Raw genomic sequence first — 19,160 nt, forward strand, 5'->3', positions numbered from 1 at the left:
TATGCAGTGGCAAGTGGCGAGTGCCGCACGGATGTCAAGTTGTCATGCACAATTCAGCTACTACTTACGGTCCAGCTAGTCCTGCCATTGCTCGCTCGTCCTGGTTCCTCCTCGTTCGTCTTCCTGCACGTCTGCTCTTCTCCTTCCCCACCGTTGGCTTTGCGGTACGGGGGTGCCGGAAGGAATTCCCACCATATCATGTACATGAAGTCCCACCATGTCTCCATGTACATGTCCACGGCCACGTCAGCAGTTTGTATAGTACCGGAAGGAGTTCCCACGATGTCTCCAAAGGCCTAGAGCGGACGTCTTTGCAGCAATTCTTTTCACCCTGCACATTCACTCCGCCGACACGACATCGTCGACAGCGTTTACGGGGCCGTTCCAGGTGCAAAAGGTCCACGTCAGTAGTTCTCAACTATTTCGCGTACGGGATAGTCGCCGCGACAGCGTTTAAGGGGTCGTTCCAGGTGCAAAAGGTATCCATCAATGGCACTTTGCAGTATGGGGTACGGAAAAGGGGCCTCCTCGTTCGACTTCTGCAGTTCTCCTTCCCGTCAGGGGTACCGAAAGGGGCCTCCTCGCAGTTGTCCTTGCCGTCAGGTCCACGTCATGCAGTTCTCAACTATTTCGCGTACGGGATAGTCGTCTTTGTCGTACGCGGCATCCGCGTTTACCGAGTGGCATTGGCACAAAGCAGACCGTTGACGGGGTCACGTGTCAAAAAAGTATCAACAACGTGTCGACTACGTGTCGACCACGTGTATAGCGGTACACTCAGCGGTACACTAATTCTCGTGCCATTCTCGTGTCACAAAACTGGAACATCGAGTACCAGTATGGAAAGGCTTCAGACAGGAAGCCTTTCCAATGATTGTACTACAATTGAAGTATCATGTTTATGGACTCGATGTAGCATGTGATAAGCAGGATATGACTACTTTCATATGACGGTCGTACGTATTAGATACGTAGTACTGGAGTATTAGATACGTAGTACTGGAGTATTAGATAAGGCCGAGTAAAAAAAATTACTAGATGATCGTCCTTTTTTTTGGAAAAATCGGGGAGGGCGGGAGGATTTTATTTTTCTTTTTTTACTTTTTACCCTCTCATGCACACAGTGTACACAACAACATCAAGGTTTTTTTTCTCTTTTTTTCTTTTTTTTTCTTTTTTTCTTTTTCTTTCTTCAGCAGATCGATACTGACGTTGTGATATACTAGTAGTATGTGGTCCATATAGTAAAGAAAGTATTAAACAAAGCGTGCACATGTTTCCTGCATCCGCGATCGGTAAAAAACCAACGATTTCGGCAAAAACTCACGATTTAAAAAATAAAATATTTCTTGGGGCGCTGACAAAAACTGGGGCGGACGGGGACGATCATCTAGCTTTTTTTTTTACTTGGCCTAAGCAGAATATGACCATTGTGCTCGGGTGCTACCGTGCCCTCGTATCAAACCCGACTGCGAACGGCGGTATCACCCTCGTACTCATGTAATATTCTTTACCTGTTTCCGAACACGGTGTTCCATCACCTTGTAATATGCTGTCACACTAAAAACGCGCCCACACATGCACATGTGCGTGTACATGTCAGTACTCAATCTGCGCACAGAACTGTTTCGTCCTTTGTGGACTCACCAGCGCAGCACAGAGAAAATGAGGCATGTACATGTACGTAAAATTTCGTAAAATTAATATGCACAAACAAATGCTACTGGTATTCTAGTAGCATGAAAATAGGATTACGTTCATGACTGGCAAGTGAAATTAAATGAATGTGATAGTATCGTGCGGGGCAGCAAAGTGAGTCGCGTTAATGGTCAGTATAACAGTTTGAATCGACAAGATCTCGCAAGTAAAACATTATGTAAAGTTATTGACTTTAAATTGGATCAGGCTGGAGGTTTTCACATCGTAAATTCTATAATATACTTATACTTGTGCATATCATGGGGCTCATAGTGCACACTATTATTGACTGAAAGCTTCTTGGCTACACCATGCGGAAGTGATAAGGACCCATGCAGCACACACTAGCAGACAAGAGAGAGAGAGAGAGAGAGAGAGAGAGAGAGAGAGAGAGAGAGAGAGAGAGAGAGAGAGAGAGAGAGAGAGAGAGAGAGAGAGAGAGAGAGAGTGTGTGTGTGTGTGTGTGCTTTTAAGACGTCAGGGCCACAGGCAGAGGAGGCAAGAGACTCCGTGTGTTAATCAACGTAGCTTTTTAATGTCTCACGTGATGGCAGATTTGCGCTGCGATACGTTGAACACAACACACTGCATACTGGCTGTTGTTATTGTACACCGGTACTTCGGTAATAATTACACCAATATCACCTTGCACACACACACACATACACACACACATACTGGCACAGTAAGTGAGATGAGAATCTCCTGAAAAGAAAATTCAAGTCACCGAGACAATCAGGACAATCCATCAGGCGACTGCCTAATTTTTCCCAGGAGCATTCTTACGCCAGTGTGTCATGATTAGTTTGGGGTGCTCCTGGAAGACTGTCACTGGGAAGCGGTGGCCTTCGAAGGACAGTTTACGCTTCACAGCAAAGTCGTACACCAGCGGGTTGAAGCGGTAGATTTCGTTCAGCAGCTGAGCATCTTTCCACGTGATCAGTCCCAATCTGAGAACGGATTGAAACGGGATGAACACATACTTCATGCCATAATTATCATGATTGCTTGCCTTGATCGCTAGATATGCACATGTATGCCAAAATGCTCATATTGTCACAGAGAGCTGCAATGCGCACTATACACACATATTCTGCGCACTCTACACCGGTCAAAACAGTCTGCTTGCGCACACTGGCCAGTGCAGTGTTCATTGAACTTCAAATTATGCATTGCTAACTTCAAATTATCAGGAGGAATCTCACGCATTTGCTATGTACTGTAAAGGCCATTATTCTAACGAGGCGCATATATAACGATTTCCCAAAATTGACTGGTTTACGTGTACCAAAGGTAGCGATTCTCACTCATTCTCAACGCTCAATAGGACAGTATATGTATCGATTTCTGTATAACGATTTCTATTTTAACGACATATTTCTCCTCGTTAACTCGTTAGAGTTAGCACTTCGTTATATATATGGCTTTTACAGTATTACTTTTAAAGCAAACTTGCCCAGTTCGATGTTTGAATTATCAGGCACTGTTATGTGGGAATTGTATTGGCTGAAATTGGGTGCCAATTTATCACAGAATGTGCGACCACTACCTTAACCTAAAGCAGTGCTTGCAAACCGCAGCCACAATTCCTGATGGGTACCGTGGTTGGGTGGCATTTCCAGCATGTCCCTCTGTCACTTACATCCAGAGTTGCTTGGTAGAGGAGACGACATTGATGGCCGGAACCGGGTAGTCCGAGCCGTACACCAGCCTGTCGTGAATATGCTGAACGGTTTCATAGAGAAGTAGACACAAGGGCAGTATTGAACACACAATCATGCCCCACACTTGCTCAATTACACTGCGGTACACGTCACTCCTCTACTTCAATGCTTCTCCTGAAGCTAATCATGGTGGGATGTGTATTGGCAGAAGAAGGACTCTACCTACTGTCGTACTTAGTGCCTACACACCACATTCCTGCTAGAATGCCAACTGCTTCTGGCCTACACCAAAAGTAAACCAGGAGCGGCTCTCGTTGTTGTGGTTCGTTCTCCTGCTCCAGACCACTTGCACTGTGTCCAAGCAACGCTCAGCTGGCACTGTTATTATAAAGTTTGCCTCCACCAACCACAGCTGGATTCTTTCATTAATATGAAGGGGGTGGGAAAAAAGAACACACATCGTCTGGGCTGTAACATGATGCCAAGGAAGCTGGACGATACAACGTTCCAACAGAAAATTCGATGGCAGTGCACAACTCGTTTCCTAACCTCTGCTGAGAGAATAGTTTTAAGATGCTTCGCTCGGAGTGTCCCGATAACGGCAGAGATGTCGGCGAACAGAAGTCCCTCATACCTATAGTGGGAGAATCAAAAAGAAAGGGTTGACGTGGAGTAGTCGTACACTACACGACGAGAGAAGTGAGGATAGAATGTCCAGCTGGAAAAAGGGAACACCAAAGGCTAAAGCGACGTTCAATGGCGTGCACTACAACAGTTTAGCCATTATGTCGCTAAGCAGGTACTTGTCATTATCTCGCTAAGCAGGTACACACACTTACTCTGGCCGCGACATCATCCGTATCATCAGATCCACACCTGGTATACGACGCGATCTCTCCGGCTCATTTGCTTCCAGGTCCAGAAATGTTCCCTACAAGTAGCACGATCGCAAGAACGGATAACATGCAGCATACCAACAAACAATGTGTCAATCATTCATCACTCTGCCAACATCCTAGCCCAACAATCAGCAGGCAGGTTCATTACTCAAGCACAATGTAAACTGGAATTACACCCGAACACCTTTTTTTCCCGCACAGAAGACAAGCCGCAAAACAAAGCTGAACCGTTATCAAACTACCGTATTTCCCCGTAAGTTAGTTCTCCCCAATGACTTAGTACCCCCCTATAAAAAAGACACTTTCCACTGCCGAGGTTATCACCCCAAAAGACAGTTCCCCCCGAAAGATAGTAAGTCCGTACCCGTCCTACATGTACAGACACCGTACAGTACATACATCATATGCACGGACACTAGAGTTGCGCAGGCTTCCCATTGCGTGTCATTTACCCCCGATAAAAAAGTACTTCCCAGTAAGATAGTACCACCCCCGAAAGTTAGTACTCATGTGGCTGCTAAGTTTGAAAGTTAGTACGTACTAACTTACGGGGAAATACGGTACTCGGGGAACATGCACACGGGGGATTTGTACCTGCATGTGGTATGGACATCAGCGACAGAGGGGCAAGACGGTTTTTTAGGTGGATCTGTGTTAGGAGTATGTACTTGTGATGCCCCTTATGGTGATTTGTGAAAGTGTTTGGATGGTGTTAACATGGCATGCATGTAGCTGCACATTTACCTCTGAGGCACAATGGGCCATGATGATTTTGCAGCCCCTATCAAGTGCTCTGCAGAAAAATAACACACACACGGTGAAAACCAGACAGATGAATGCTCAGAGACTTGTGTGGCAGAACAACTAACATGTTCGTAAGATCATCGCAAATTCCAGCGCACACAGCAGCACGAAGTCCTTGGCTACGCCAAAAAAAGTGCCACGCACCCATTTGTATGTTTACCTAAATGAACACAATGTCTCTAGGTCACGGCAAGCTAGGTTGGCAAAACTTCCACCATGGATCAGACCAGTTACAGAGCTGCACAATCTTGGTTGGCTTAAAAAACCTCATCAAGAGTACAAATACCTTTTCAGCAGTAGTGGGTTGCCGTAGGAGTTTTCCACCGATCCAGCGGTGAGGGAATGTTCATCGCCCGTGTGTGACAGAATGACCTGCAGCAGCAGCAGCAGCAGCAAGAGTAAGGACAATGAAAACCACAGTCGATACAACTACAGGGAGGAGTACAATGAAGCCGCTACAGTCAATCGTACGTTTCAGCCACAATAACGAGTGTCAACGTAGAAAGTATCTATCAAAACACTAGACATGGCAAAGAGTGTTCTCTGACTCCTGCGTGCAGAATTCGGGGCAGAATCCATCCCGTAATTCCAACAATTGCTCTAGTCATTAGCACGTTCAACAAGGTACTGCGACACCCAGTTCTCACTTGCCAGTTCCCGGCTTCCTTACTACATATACATGTCTGGGTCTTCCAGCAATACATATTAGGGGTGAAACGAAGTAGTCAAAGGTTCGAAGGACCTTCGTTTTCCTTTGAAACGAACCTTCGTTTTTGATTCGAACGAAGGTCGACACGGGTTTAGTGCATGCATCAATGCATTGATCTAATGATTCTTGTGCGATGTGCTGCACTAGCACTGTACAGTCGACGAGTCATGCTGTACTAGTAGTAGTACATATTATTATAGTATTATTACAATATTAGGGGCACGGTCCGCGTGAGCACCGGAACTGAAGAAGTTAGTCAGTGAAGAACTGGCCCTGTTCCAGTCACCAGCGTGTTCCCGTTTTGCGTTGGTGTGTAGATCTACCATGGTGTACTCATGGATGACTTTTTTGATTGTATTCGTCGAGTGTTTGGCGCTCTGCGATACTAGTAGGAGTGTAGTTTTGCTATTTCGATCGTGTTTTCGCTTAGTTATGCTGCTTGTACCAGGAATATAGCTTGCTGTAGCTGCCGTCGATATCTGCTAGTGATGGTGTCTGGAGAACGTTGTAGCAGCGATACGAGTGTAGTCTCATAATTATTTGAATCGAAAATATAAGTTTCCATCGCTGAAGCCATTGCAGTATTCACTCTCCCAGCAGCAGCGAGAGGGAGCGCAGCGATGGCCTGAAATCCTCGTGGCAGGTGAAGTTCCTCACCCAGTGACTATTCACTCTACTCTCAATCACCAATGCACCCGCTCGATGCGAGCAGATACTAGTAAGCGAAAAGTACATGTCCAGATTTGACAATTTTTTGATGAAGTAAGTTGGGCATCTGATATTTACTACGCAATATGGCTCTTTTCCGTCCATTTTGGTATTGTTCAAGCACGCAACTGGCCATACACTAGAGCAGTGATCTATTGTCGCTTTGTGTCAAAAAGGCCAAGGCTAGCAAGTCTGTACACGATCCCAAGTACACTGATCTAAATAATTAATTGTCAGAAATATGGACAATTGACTCACAAACAGGTATTTGGTATGGCCTCTATCAAGAGTATGTTAAAACCTTGCCTCTATCTATAGTGGTGAGCTGGGCCAAAGTATTTTTTATCTGCAATGGATACATTGATACCAGAAGATTCAGAAACAAATTGCACATACAATGTACGTATTGGGTTCTGATTTTTGCACCCTTTTATTTTTAAGATTTTTGAACGTTTCCGTGATCATGTTAAAAAAGAATCCTTCGACACCTTCGTTCGTTTTAATAAAGAAGGTTCGAATGGGAATTTGAGACCTTCGTTTCACCCCTAATACATATACATATACATATACACATACATATACATATACATGTACAAACATTCCAACCGCAATAGAGCAGTCTATTGGCATACCGTAGAATCCCGCAGATAAGCCCACCCGCGTATAAGCCCGTGCTCGCGCATAAGCCCAGGGCTAGTTCGAACATCACAAAGCTTCGTTGTACAAGCCCATGGGCCTATAATTGTAGGTTGTAACATGTACGTAGTACATGTAGGTTTTTTTGTACATTTCAACACAATAACGGTTGTTTTTGTTTGCACCGTGGTTTTCAGCAATGTACTTCTCACTTCCTTGGTACCTTTCAATAGCACAATTTTGGCGTCGGCGTAGAAGCCCATGCCCGCGTATAAGCCCATGTTCTCGTATAAGCCCACCGAAATCATCCTTCAAATGTCCTTGTGAAACCGATAAGCCCATGGGCTTATCCGCGGGATTCTACGGTATCTATGCCACGAGACCTTGCGCATCTATGTCTACACGGAGCACAGGGAACGCAAAGCACAGGAGAGAATGTTTAAAAAAAAAGAAGAGCGGGTGTTGCAGAAACTGACCATGTCCATCTCTCTGACTGCATCATAGAACGCATCACACTGTGCACTCGCCGGGTTCAGGTCTTGTGAGTTCGGCTGTGCACAGAGGCAAAGACATTCGGAAAATCAACTAAAAAGGAACGCGGCAGTCCAACATTCCTCACTACAACGCCAATGATAAGACTCCTCTGCAAGAAACCAATGAAGGATAGCCAAAGAACAGAACAGTCTAGGTACTAACACGTTTCTTGAGCTCTTGGATTAAGCCTAGTTCACATTCGACGCAACGCTGACGGTACGGGACGCAAGGGCTTGTCGGGAGGGCTGGGGCGAGCTGTAAAATCCTGTACGATTCGTACGACACGACATGCAGCAGTCGTTGCGACGTTCAACGTCGAATGGCACGAGTCATAAGGCACGGTCCGTGACGGGGTGACTTTCGGACCTAATTTCTCGTTTTTCGGGACTTCTTGTCAATTATTTCTCCTTGAAAGAAGCGGAATCAAGTTCACAATACCAGTTTTTCATGACGACCAAAAAATTAGCCCTGAAAGTTGTGGCATTCAAATAATAGCCCCAGGAAATGATAGAATAGTTCGTCTGTCACGCTTCTGAACTATCCCTAAATACAATAAGTGACATGAGATCTTATGTTGCTAAAATTCAACTCAATTCGTGCTAGCCATTCTGTGAGTTATCATGGGAAGCGCAGTGTTCGAAATGCTAAAAATGTCCATGTACGAATCGGGAGGAGTCGGCGCACGACGCCGTCTCCTGATTACACTCGAATTGCAGCCGTTTTGTACGCTTGCGTCCCCGTCTACGCCCGTCTAGGGTATGAAAAGTTGGATCGATCCAACTCTTCCCGTCGCTTCCCGATCTGTACGGTAGTACGGTTGCGTTCCCGTTCCTGGTGTTCACATTGGGCGCCGTTCGACCGTCCCGTCGCTTCCCGTCGATCCTTACGTCGCGTCCCGTCGCGCCCCGTCGAATGTGAACTAGGCTTTAGCCACTGTGTGCTTGAAGCAGTCAAGGCCCAGGGAACAAAAAAGCAGAAATCTATAGTCTACACAGTCCAAAGAACCACAGTGGGAGTCACATGATAACTATCTAATGTACGTTATCTTATCATACAGTGGCTGAGACGGTCAGTTTAGCAATGAAATTAGTATGTACATGGCAGATTGTACTCACTAGCCACTTGATCAACCTGACACCGCGGTCACGGCACCGCTTCAGCTCCGTGACCGCATCAGCACGGTACGGATGAATGGAACACGTCGGTATGAACGATGTGTGCCGCTTACAGGCCACGTCGTAGCTGTAATCATTGGGGATGTGCTGCAGTGCAAGACGGCGACAGCAAAGGCAACGTTACGTCAAGTCTTTACTGGAGCGGAGTCGCAAGTATAGGAAGCCAAAGTGTCCAACAGGTAGAAGGCAAATTTTGATGATGTTGTGTGCCAAGGGCCAGACTCACAAACACGAGCAGACACAGTACAGCAACATATGCACGGAATAGGACAAGAAGAAGTATTCACACGGCAGTGCTAACCTACCAGGCTTGTCCGGCCCGGGTTTGCGTCTCCGCTCGTGTCATGCGCGTAGTCCAGTGCCAGACCACACATACGCCAGTGACCGCCATCCTGAACCAAGGCATGAAAGCAAACACACACAAAGCCCAGCTGAGTACACATAGGTAAAGATACTCAATCAGCCCTGGGAGGGCAACAGATGGACCGACAAGAATGCAAAGCAGGCACACATTAGACTGTGTACTTTTCAGGGCATTGCAGGTTAAGTACAGCAGTATTAAGTCTGCAGAAACCCACTGCCTGCTCGTCAAAAAGAACGAACACTCGGATATGAACACTTAAGTGACATCCTCAAAACACACTCTAATACTCGTACAAAGAGCTTACTCTCTCCACTAAGCGCGGTGGGCATCCATTTTCACAGAGCGCCATCAGTCTCTCCAGGTAGGCCTCATCGGAGTCATCCCTGAACCGGAAATGAGAAAGAGGGTATGCTAAGGCAAAAAATATCACGGTTCGCGTTATACTCAGGCAGACAGAGCTTTCCGCATCCGTAGGAACGCCACGTCGCCACCACCCTCAAGCATAAAAAATTAGCAAGGAATGGAAGAAATATGCGTCCACGGACATGCATGCACACACACACACACACACACACACACACACACACCTGTCCTGTCCTGAACATTGCCGTAAAACGGTCACATGTCCCATCGTACGAGGGGCCGACGGACATGGGGTAGGTCGTTGAATACGGTACGCAGCACGCTCCGCAGGCTAGCGGCCAACGAGAGTTCGGGTATACTTTGCGCAGCTGTGCAGTTGGAAACCCCTCTTTGATCGGCAGCATCTGCCACATGCGCTGCAATGAGCCTGGCAGCAGGGTAGTGTTAGCTGAGTCCTCGCCGGCACTGGTACTGCCGCAACCGAGTTGGGCGAAGACAAAGGAGGGTCCGCCACTGTGCCTGTAGAACGATCGTCGTCGGGCCGACACTTATGGACAGCGAGGCCTCCGGCGCTCCTTAACCATCTCCACACACACACACACACACACACACACACACACACACACACACACACACACACACACACACACACACACACACACATGCGCGCGCACACAGATTTCAAACTCCTGACGAAGTGCATACCTTTTGACATTCATTGCCGACAGGAAGCAGTTGGCCTTGAATCTTTGCAGGACATTGTTTCCCTCAAGTAGCTGCCAGAAAAAGAAAAAAAAGAATGCACCAAGAAGAGCCTGTGAAGTGGGGTGGGGTGACACAGCGCACTGCACACAGTACATGTATGTAATGTGGAAAGCACAATTGCAATGAACTAGGTTGTCCACGTTCTTGTTACAGTGAATTGTATGTACAGTCACAGTGAGTATCACCTGTAGCGTTGGTCTTAGATTTTGAGCATTTTATCACTATAGGCGATATATTTTATAACTATGACCGATACTGTATGCGAGTGGGGTATCAAAAGACTCAGCGTGCCGTGCACATATGTGTACACACTGCATATACATGAACAACAGTGGCAATGATTATGACGACAAGGATGGGGATATGGATGGGATATATCACCACCAGTAGCACTTGCACTAACACTAGCACTAACACTAGCACTTGCAATAGCAATAGCAGCAGCAGCAGCAGCAGCACTAGCACCACGAACAACAAAATCTTATAGAGGCCGTACTCGTTTGCACATACAAATGACTTGCACGGTCGGCTTACCGATGGGTGGCAATAACAACCTGTACGCTCAGTCTCTTGGCCGACAAGATGAACGTGGTAATCGATAATTCGAGAGCAGTCCTTCAAAAGAAGCCAAGCAAATAACAAAATCTGTTTTAAAAGGCCAACCCACACCACATTAATTTTATGCCATGAAAGACCACCGTAACAATGTAAGAAGGGCAGTATCAGGATAATTGCGTTATCCAGTGCAATGCTGCTGGGAATAAAAGTGTCAAACCTCAGCGGATGCTGTAAGCAATTTCTGGCATCTTCAGACTGCTCTTCGTATACTGAACTCATGTAAGTTACACACTGCGACTGCACAAGTCCTATAAGTTATTCAAGCTAAGCTGGTCGTTGGAAACTATTCATGCCGGGCACAGGCGGGGATAAGCCAAGATACATCATCCGTCAGTACATCTCCGGTTCTGTTTACAAAGAGTTGCTCTAGCACAGCCTAACAATAGAGAGGTTCTGCTTCACGTGAAACGCAGTTATATTACGTAAAGAACGGGTGTCTGGGTTGGAGTTCACGGCTTCGCGTGTTCTAGGTTCAGATTTCTATGTAGAGATAAGGATCTTTACATTGTGGAACACGCAAACACGTACGGATCAGCTAAGTATCATTTTTAAAAGTTTAGGAGCAGGCAGGCAAAAAAACTACTGAAGTACCAAATTTGGAACGGGAAATTCCCAGCACACATTCCAAGCGATTTTCTTTGCGTGAACGTAGAGCAGACCATCTTCAAGCGACAAGTGTAACAACTTATTGGCCACAGGCCATCGTGAGAATAAAAGATTTCAAACTTACCACATCTTGGAAAACTTCGTGGTAGAGTGCCTGCGCCTCCTCACTCAGCGACTCTTCTATGTTCTCAGGGCCCAAGTCATGAAATCGACCGCCGAACTGCACCGTGGACAAGAGCAGCGTCATGCAGAGATAAAGAAAGTGTGCATATCTCAGTACATGTACTGCCCGGGCAGCAGACTGTATCAGCAGCGGGGGATGACAAGCGATGGCATGGCAGTGGTGAGGTGATAGCTGTTCAGTTTTTAACATTCAAACTACAGACTAGCCAACTCTACTGATGCTGGAGTAATAGAGAGGTTTTGCATTCCGAATTTCGGAATGATTTTCGACTGTGCTTTTCCGAAAAAAGCGCGTTCCGAAAAACGGTATTTTCAGTGTTTTGCATTCCGAAAATCTGACTCGACTTCGTTTCCAAGGGTTGCCATGCAAAACAAAATGGAGAGCGTCGAAGGGGTTGAGCAGGATCAAATCCATGTGCGCAGGTCAAACTGAATTTGGGTGCGGTTCGAAGACGAGGACGGACTGATGGTGGACCAAGTGATCCAACAGCTGAAGACGAGGTAAAATAAATAAAATAATAATAATAATAATAATAATAATAATAATAATTGTACGTGAAGTGTGTGGGTACAGTGAGGGCTGCGTCCCACCCGCCTGTGTGGATTCACAGGAAGTGTGAGTTACGAAGTCTGAAGAAAACGTTGAACGGTCTCTGCTGGGATGACGACTACACCATAGCTCAGTGGTTAGAGCATCGCTGGCTACAAGCGAGGGTCCCTGGTTCGAGTCCTGGTGGTGACAGTCGATTTTTTCTTCAGACTTTTCCCGTTTGTCTCTTTCCCTCAAAACCAGTTCAAATAATAATAATAATAATAATAATAATAATAATTCTACCGTAGACTGAGAAAGGAACCGGAGCAGCAGCATCCCGGGGAAATACCGAGTGAGGGTGCCGTATTCGAGTTCTGGTCTGGTATACTAGCCAAGCCTGTGCCGTTTGATGAGTCATCAGGGTGGTATCAAGAACAAAGAGTGGAATATGAGACTACCATTGCAGAGGATGAACCCGTATCTGTGACTCAACAGGCACTCCAGGACACGCTAGCTAAGGTCAGCAGGTGGAAAGCTAGTGGTGTAGACGCAATTCATGGTTACTGGTGGAAAAAATTATCTAATCTACACATTGCCCTGCGAATCGCCTTCCAGAAGACCCTTGTCGGTGATTGGCCAATTCCGGAATGGTTGGTGACTGGCCGCACAATCCTGCTGCCCAAGACGGAGCCACCCACATCTAACCCAGCCCAATATCGCCCTATCACCTGTCTACCCACACAATACAAGATCCTGACAGCCGTAGTTGCTAGTCTCATGTGGAAACACATTGACACCAATTCGATACTCCCAGATGAACAGAGAGGGTGTACCCCGGGAACACTAGGCTGTAAGGAGCAACTTCTTGTCAATAAGATGATAATGGAGCACGCTCGGCATAATAAGCGCAATATCTCTGTTGCGTATATCGACTTCAAGAAAGCCTATGACAGCGTTTCTCATGTATGGATTATTCGGATGCTGGAGATGTACAAATTTAGCCCAGCTCTTGTCAAGTTCTTGGAGGCAAGCATGCAGCTCTGGAATACGCACATGAGTTTATCATATCAAAATGCACGGGTCTCTACAGAATCTGTCAGGATTCGCCGTGGTATCTTCCAAGGAGACACGCTATCACCCCTCTTGTTTTGCTTAGCTATTAACTGCATTTCAAGAGAGGTGCAGAAGACAGGCGGCGGATATCAAATGCAAATTGGACAGGTCTCAAAGGTCGTTTCTCAACTCCTGTACATGGATGACATTAAATTGTATGCCAAACATCGCAACCAGCTGAAGCCCATGATCAACGTCGCCCAGATCACAGCTTCGGCCATTGGCCTGGAGTTTGGTGTTTCGAAGTGCGCCACGCTTCATGTACACCGGGGAGTGCTTGAGTCAAGTGATGCGGAGCCTGTCGAAACACTGTTGGGTATGGCTTTACCCACCCTGCAAGAAGATAAAATGTACAAATACCTCGGATTCATTGAATCGGCTGCGCTGCCGCATGGTGAGATAAAGAGCAAACTTCGTGAGGATTATGGAAAGCGATTAGATGCGATCTTCAAGTCTGGATTAACGGCTGGATATTTAGCAAAGGCAGTAAACACATACGCGGTGCCACTGCTCACCTACAGCTTTGGCATCATCAACTGGCGACCCGTAGAATTGGAGCAGCTGGATATCTTGCTCAGGAAGAAGCTCACCAAGAAGGGATGGCATCACCCTCGGGCTGACAGAGAGAGGGTTCATTTGGTGCGCGCCGAAGGCGGCCGTGGATTCCAAAGTGTGGTAGATCTACATGAACGATCCATCATCCAGATCAATAAATACATCGAGGGCCACCAAGACCACATTGCCATTGCTCTCCTAAAACAGTACCATCATAAAAAAGCAAAATACTCTGTCTCCAGTGATGCTGCGAAATATTTGGCAAAGATTGGTATGGAGGAGTCAGCCACAAAGGAGCAAATACGCCAGGGATACCAGCGGCATCGGGAGGAGACAATCAGAAAGAAGCCTCTGCATGGCCAATTTTGGCTTATGCTGCAGGATGCTGAGCTGGATCGAGGGCTCTCCTTTGCTTGGTTGCGGTCTTCCGCTTTGCGTCCGGCGACAGAGAGTATTGTCATGGCCATACAGGACCAGGCTATCCCAACACGGAACTTACAAGAGATATTTAATCGAGGAACAGGTGTGTCAACGAAAACGAGTTGCAGGATGTGTGGCAGGGACAAGGAAACGGTTTTCCACCTTATTGGAGCGTGTACAGCTTGTGCAGGAAGTCACTATATCAATCGCCACAACAGGTTAGCAAAATATCTCCACTGGACATTGTGCAGGAAGTATGGTGCATCGGACATTTCGAATAAGTACACAAGTCACCAACTCACCAACGTCGTGTACAGTGCTGAAACGGATGTGTCAATCTACTGGGAAGTGCCAATTCCAACAGCAGCGCCCGTTGGAGCAAACAGACCCGACATTATTATCAAGGGCAAAGATGAAGCGTTCCTTGTGGACGTAAGTGTCCCTCTGGATAGGAACATCCGCCGAAAATCTGTGGAAAAGATACAGAAATATCAAGGCCTGAAGCGTGAGGTGGAGCAGATGTGGCAGGTGCGGGCCAAGATCGTGCCAGTGATTGTGGGGGCATTAGGTGGATTAACCCCCTCGACTGCTGACTTTGTGAGGGAACTGGATGCCGGAGCCAGTGTATCGATCTTGCAAAAGGAGGCGCTCCTTGGCACAGTTGACATCATCAGGTCAATAACTCAGATGAAATAATAATTACACTCTAATAAGTTACATTGGTTTGCGAATGCCCATGGTTATGGTTGCTGCTATTAGTTGAAGCACCTATTTGCAGAAAATAATAATATTATGATCGTAATATTAATCACTTGCCAATAACAAAGACAACAATAATACCATCAGCCCCCATTCACCGGTTTTGACGGTGCTTCACTGATGTTGAATGAGAAGAATTATATTGCTGCCTTCAGTGCTATTGTGTCGCTGAAGGGCTCGATTTCAGATTTGATGACGGTTACTTTTCAACGGATTTTGTTTTCTGATTTAGCTCTCTTGCTATTACTGTACCTGCTTGTGTTAAGTCTCATTCTCCCAGATTAGTTGTATAATAGATTGTACATGCATCATTGTAGATTTGCTGTTCACAGTATTTCTCTCTTTTTTCTTTCTTTTTTCTCAGTCTTCCTTATTACATTTTCTTCACATACAACAGCAGTACTCCCCATGGTCTTAAATGACCCGGGATGCTGCATAATACAAACACAAAACCAATAAAGCCACCCCCATAATAATAATAATAATAATAATAAAAATAGAATGGAAAAGAATAATAATAATAATAATAATAATAATAATAATAATAATAATAATAATAATAATAATAATAATAATAATAATAATAATAATAATAATAATAATAATAATAATAATAATAATAATAATAATAATAATAATAATTCCTTCAACTAGTTCTTGTCCCTTTGGTTTTTAGGTTTTATTTATTTATTTATTTTTGTTTTTGTTTTTTCACTTTCTTTTTGCTGTCCCACCCATGGAAATATTTCCCGGTGGGTCTGGCTTATCGCCTTCGAAAGAAGTGAATAAAGGAGAAATAATAATAATAATAATAATAATAATAGGTTGGCGAACTACTGTCTTGTACTGTTAGTAGGCTCCAGGGCAAAGGAAGATAGAGTGTGATGGAGTGTGAGAAGATTAGTCAACATGGCGAGATCAGCGAGAGCAGCAAAAACAGCAAAAATCAAAACTACATACGTGGAAATTTTTCAAATAATCGAGAGCAGCAGAAAGCAAAAATACAAACATGAAAAATCCACTTTTTTGTATTCAAATATGCACTCCCAAACATGAAAGAGCCGAAAATCTATTTTCGGAAAACCATGCACTTTCGCCACCACACTTCCGAAAGTTCGACTACTTTTTCGACTCCTGCTGCCACATTCCGAAAATAGTTCCGAAATTCGGAATGCAAAACCTCTCTAATGTGTATGCGTGGTTATCATGATGCAGGGGGGGGGGGGGGGAGCATACTCTGACGTTCGCAGTATTGAACCAGAGAGAAAATTTGAGAGGAGCGGCTTTGAATAGGAATTTTCTTGACCAGTGAACAATGAACATAGTGCGAACAATCCGAAGATGGGACAACTTGCGACCACTACAGTCTACTCTCGAAAGGCCGTGCACTCTCCCCCGTCCAAGGTACATTGCACATGACACATTGTGAGTGCAATCATTGCGGGTGGTAGCGTTCCTACAGATGCGATGCGCAAAACTCGGCCTCTATCCGAGTCTCACGCGAACCATGAAAACGAAAAGGAATGGTGAGTGTGAGCCTCACGGATACTGCCGTTTACACATGCACAGATACATGCCGTCCGGTTTGCAAAAGCAGGGACGTCACAAGACAGTGGAGAATGGTACGACCGGGAGGGGGTGTCCCGGGTAAAGAAATCCGGATTTTTTGGCCAACAAGGCGCGTTTTGCCGCTCTTTTGGGTGGTCCGTCCAATTCAAGAAGCATTAAAAATCCTTCTTCGGATGAATTGGACGGACCACCCAGGACGACGAGTGGTACGACCATGGTCGTACTGGTCCGTGTGTGATGCACCTGAGAAGTGTACGCCTTATAGTGAGTGTGTGGGTTAAGAGTTATTTTTAAAGTGCATTGGCTCGGATTTCTTTGGCCCCAATCACAGTACTTGGTGATGCAATGTACTACTGTCGTGGACATGGAAATCCGGTCGCACGTCCAGCGGCCCCAGGGCGCTGGCCCTGCAGCCGTGGGTGAGCAGTACACACATCATGCATGACATTGTATTATGCGCTGCATGCAGCGCGCTGGTCGCATCGGATCAACATGTGCACTGTTCTGTACGCGCTGAGGGCGCCGGCCCCGGTCAATCGACTGGATTTCCATGTCCACGACAGTAGATATTCTGCGTGGTAGAGACTAGAGACACGGCTCGAAGTAACAACGTTAGTTGGGACTTAACCGTGTGCAAACGCTGGGTCAATACTTCCTTTTTTTATGAATGACTAGCAGCACCACCGGCCAGCGTTGCCTGGCCGAATGTGGCTGCGGGTGAAGCAAGTACATGAACAGCACACGTGCTCAGCACGTGGTGGTGGCCAGACCGCTGAAGTCCTGGTGAGGGAGGTTCTTCATGGTTGGAAGGAGAAGGAGGGACGTCTGTTACGCCTTCGGGAGGCTGGTCAGGATTGTCCATCACCTGGTGGCGGATGAAGCGGCTCAAAAAATTCATAAACTTACGAACAAAAGTGCGATGCGCTCTTCACTGCAGATCAGATGCAGAGTGCAGTCAGTGCAGATCTTTTGTATCCTTTTGTTGCAGATGTTTCTATTTGCAGAGAACGGTTCACGTGGTCCACAGCGCTTGTGCGGCTGCTAGTGCTACCTATGGCCTAGGCTAGGTGGCTACATGATTCGCACGCTTCGCGTGCTCAGTGCTTCTGCGCGCGGCTGCTACTGCTACTCGTACTGATCGTGTCTGCTATAAGCGCTACCACCTACACTGTTCGCACGCTTCGCGTGCTCAGCACGTGGTGGTGGCTACATGATTCGAACGCTTCGCGTGCTCAGTGCTTCTGTGGCTGCTTCCGCTAGCTACACGATTCGCACGCTTCGCGTGCTCAGTGCTTCTGCGGCCGCTAGTTACACTGTGCTACACTGTTCGCACGCTTCGCGTGCTCAGGGCAGCGCTGCTCCGCAGCGCTTCAGCGTGACACAAAAACACACGTCACAGGTGCCTCTTCTTTATAAGGAGCGTGACACACACACACACACACACACACACACACGTCACCAGGTCACAGGTGCCTCTTCTTTATAAGTAAAGATTTCCTTTACACACATTTCGCCATGTAGTCATACCTGATCGAAGACGACTTCGGACGCCCTTTCAGCAAAGCTTCTCAAGTAGCTGGCCATACTGCTATACCCTGTAAGCAGTAGAGGTAAGAAGACGATCAAAAGGCGACTAGATTGGTGGCCCACAGCACACGTACAAGCTCGTACTAATATAAAATTGCAAAGGAGAACGATCGAGTTTCGACTAAACTAAAAAGACATAGCTAGTATAGCAGCTGTTGCACGGTGGCTTCAACTCTACGGCAGCAAGCTTGAAAGCTGCTTCGCAGTGGTCACACCGGTTGCCTTACTTCGCTTACTCGATCGTCACACACGGTGTCGACTGTCCACGGGGCGTTCTTCCTAGGCTTCCTGCTGGTGAGCTCAGCCGATCATGTGCTGGACCGGGCTAGGCGGATGCCAGGCTGCAGGGACTCGCCACTGAGAGCCCCAAACTATCAGCAGTTCAGCGGTGAGCCACTAATGCGACGCAGATCTTACAGCAGACATACAGGTACTAGGTGTGTGGAGAGGGAGATAGCAATAATTATTACAGACTCAGCTCAGTGTCGAAACTTTCAGGGCCCGGCGTTTCTCTGGCGATGCTGCTTGAAGGACGTTCGTACTCAGGCTATGGCCGGGCTCGCCACGGCGAATTCTCATGTAGAGTTTCCACTTCAGCTGCACTTGGCTTTCCTGATTACTTATCAGTCGGAAGGCGAAGTCTGAAGAAGACTGTGACAGTGTGAGTGAAAACAATAATTGATCATGAAGTCGACTACAAAGACAATTAGACTGGATAATTGTGTTGTAGCTGCACTGCAGTGCAGATCAGACTGGACTGCTGCTGTGCACATGTGTGCTGCACGGTCTGTGCTATGCATGCATGTGAGCGGCAAAAGGACATTCAAAAAAGATGTCACGTCATGGCATCAGATCAGAGGAAATGACATCACTGCACGGTATGCAGCTGCGCAGTGCGC

General features: G+C 46.5%; 1 protein-coding gene across 2 annotated transcripts; it reads right to left on the reverse strand.

Moving 5' to 3' along the window:
• Positions 1-1,622: 1,622 nt before the first annotated feature.
• LOC135815541 (uncharacterized) lies at positions 1,623-18,958 on the reverse strand. 2 transcript variants are annotated; one of them, XM_065328858.1, is made up of 15 exons: positions 18,498-18,958; positions 18,202-18,269; positions 11,668-11,763; positions 10,854-10,934; positions 10,260-10,330; positions 9,496-9,574; positions 9,133-9,219; positions 8,768-8,914; positions 7,595-7,669; positions 5,352-5,437; positions 5,006-5,054; positions 4,202-4,293; positions 3,912-3,996; positions 3,341-3,423; positions 1,623-2,648 (listed from the first exon to the last, which is right to left on the reverse strand). In XM_065328858.1, exons 2-15 carry the CDS (start codon positions 18,256-18,258, stop codon positions 2,459-2,461), a joined length of 1,278 nt encoding a protein of 425 aa, XP_065184930.1. In that variant the 5' UTR covers positions 18,259-18,269; positions 18,498-18,958; the 3' UTR covers positions 1,623-2,458. The 2 variants fall into 2 exon arrangements, with proteins under 2 accessions (XP_065184930.1, XP_065184929.1); XM_065328857.1 differs by having other exon boundaries at positions 18,489-18,958.
• Positions 18,959-19,160: the final 202 nt, after the last annotated feature.

Source organism: Sycon ciliatum, chromosome 4, assembly GCF_964019385.1.
Source record: "Sycon ciliatum chromosome 4, ocSycCili1.1, whole genome shotgun sequence".
Taxonomy (NCBI): Eukaryota; Metazoa; Porifera; class Calcarea; order Leucosolenida; family Sycettidae; genus Sycon; species Sycon ciliatum.

Excerpts from the sequence above, each read along its gene's own strand:
- LOC135815541 (XM_065328858.1), bottom strand. The coding sequence starts at position 18,258 with ATGGCCAGCTACTTGAGAAGCTTTGCTGAAAGGGCGTCCGAAGTCGTC. Across the intron at positions 10,935-11,667 it reads ACGAAGTTTTCCAAGATGTG|GACTGCTCTCGAATTATCGA; the intron begins GTAAGTTTGAAA and ends CTTCTTTTGAAG. Across the intron at positions 7,670-8,767 it reads TCAGGTTGATCAAGTGGCTA|CCGAACTCACAAGACCTGAA; the intron begins GTGAGTACAATC and ends CTCTGTGCACAG.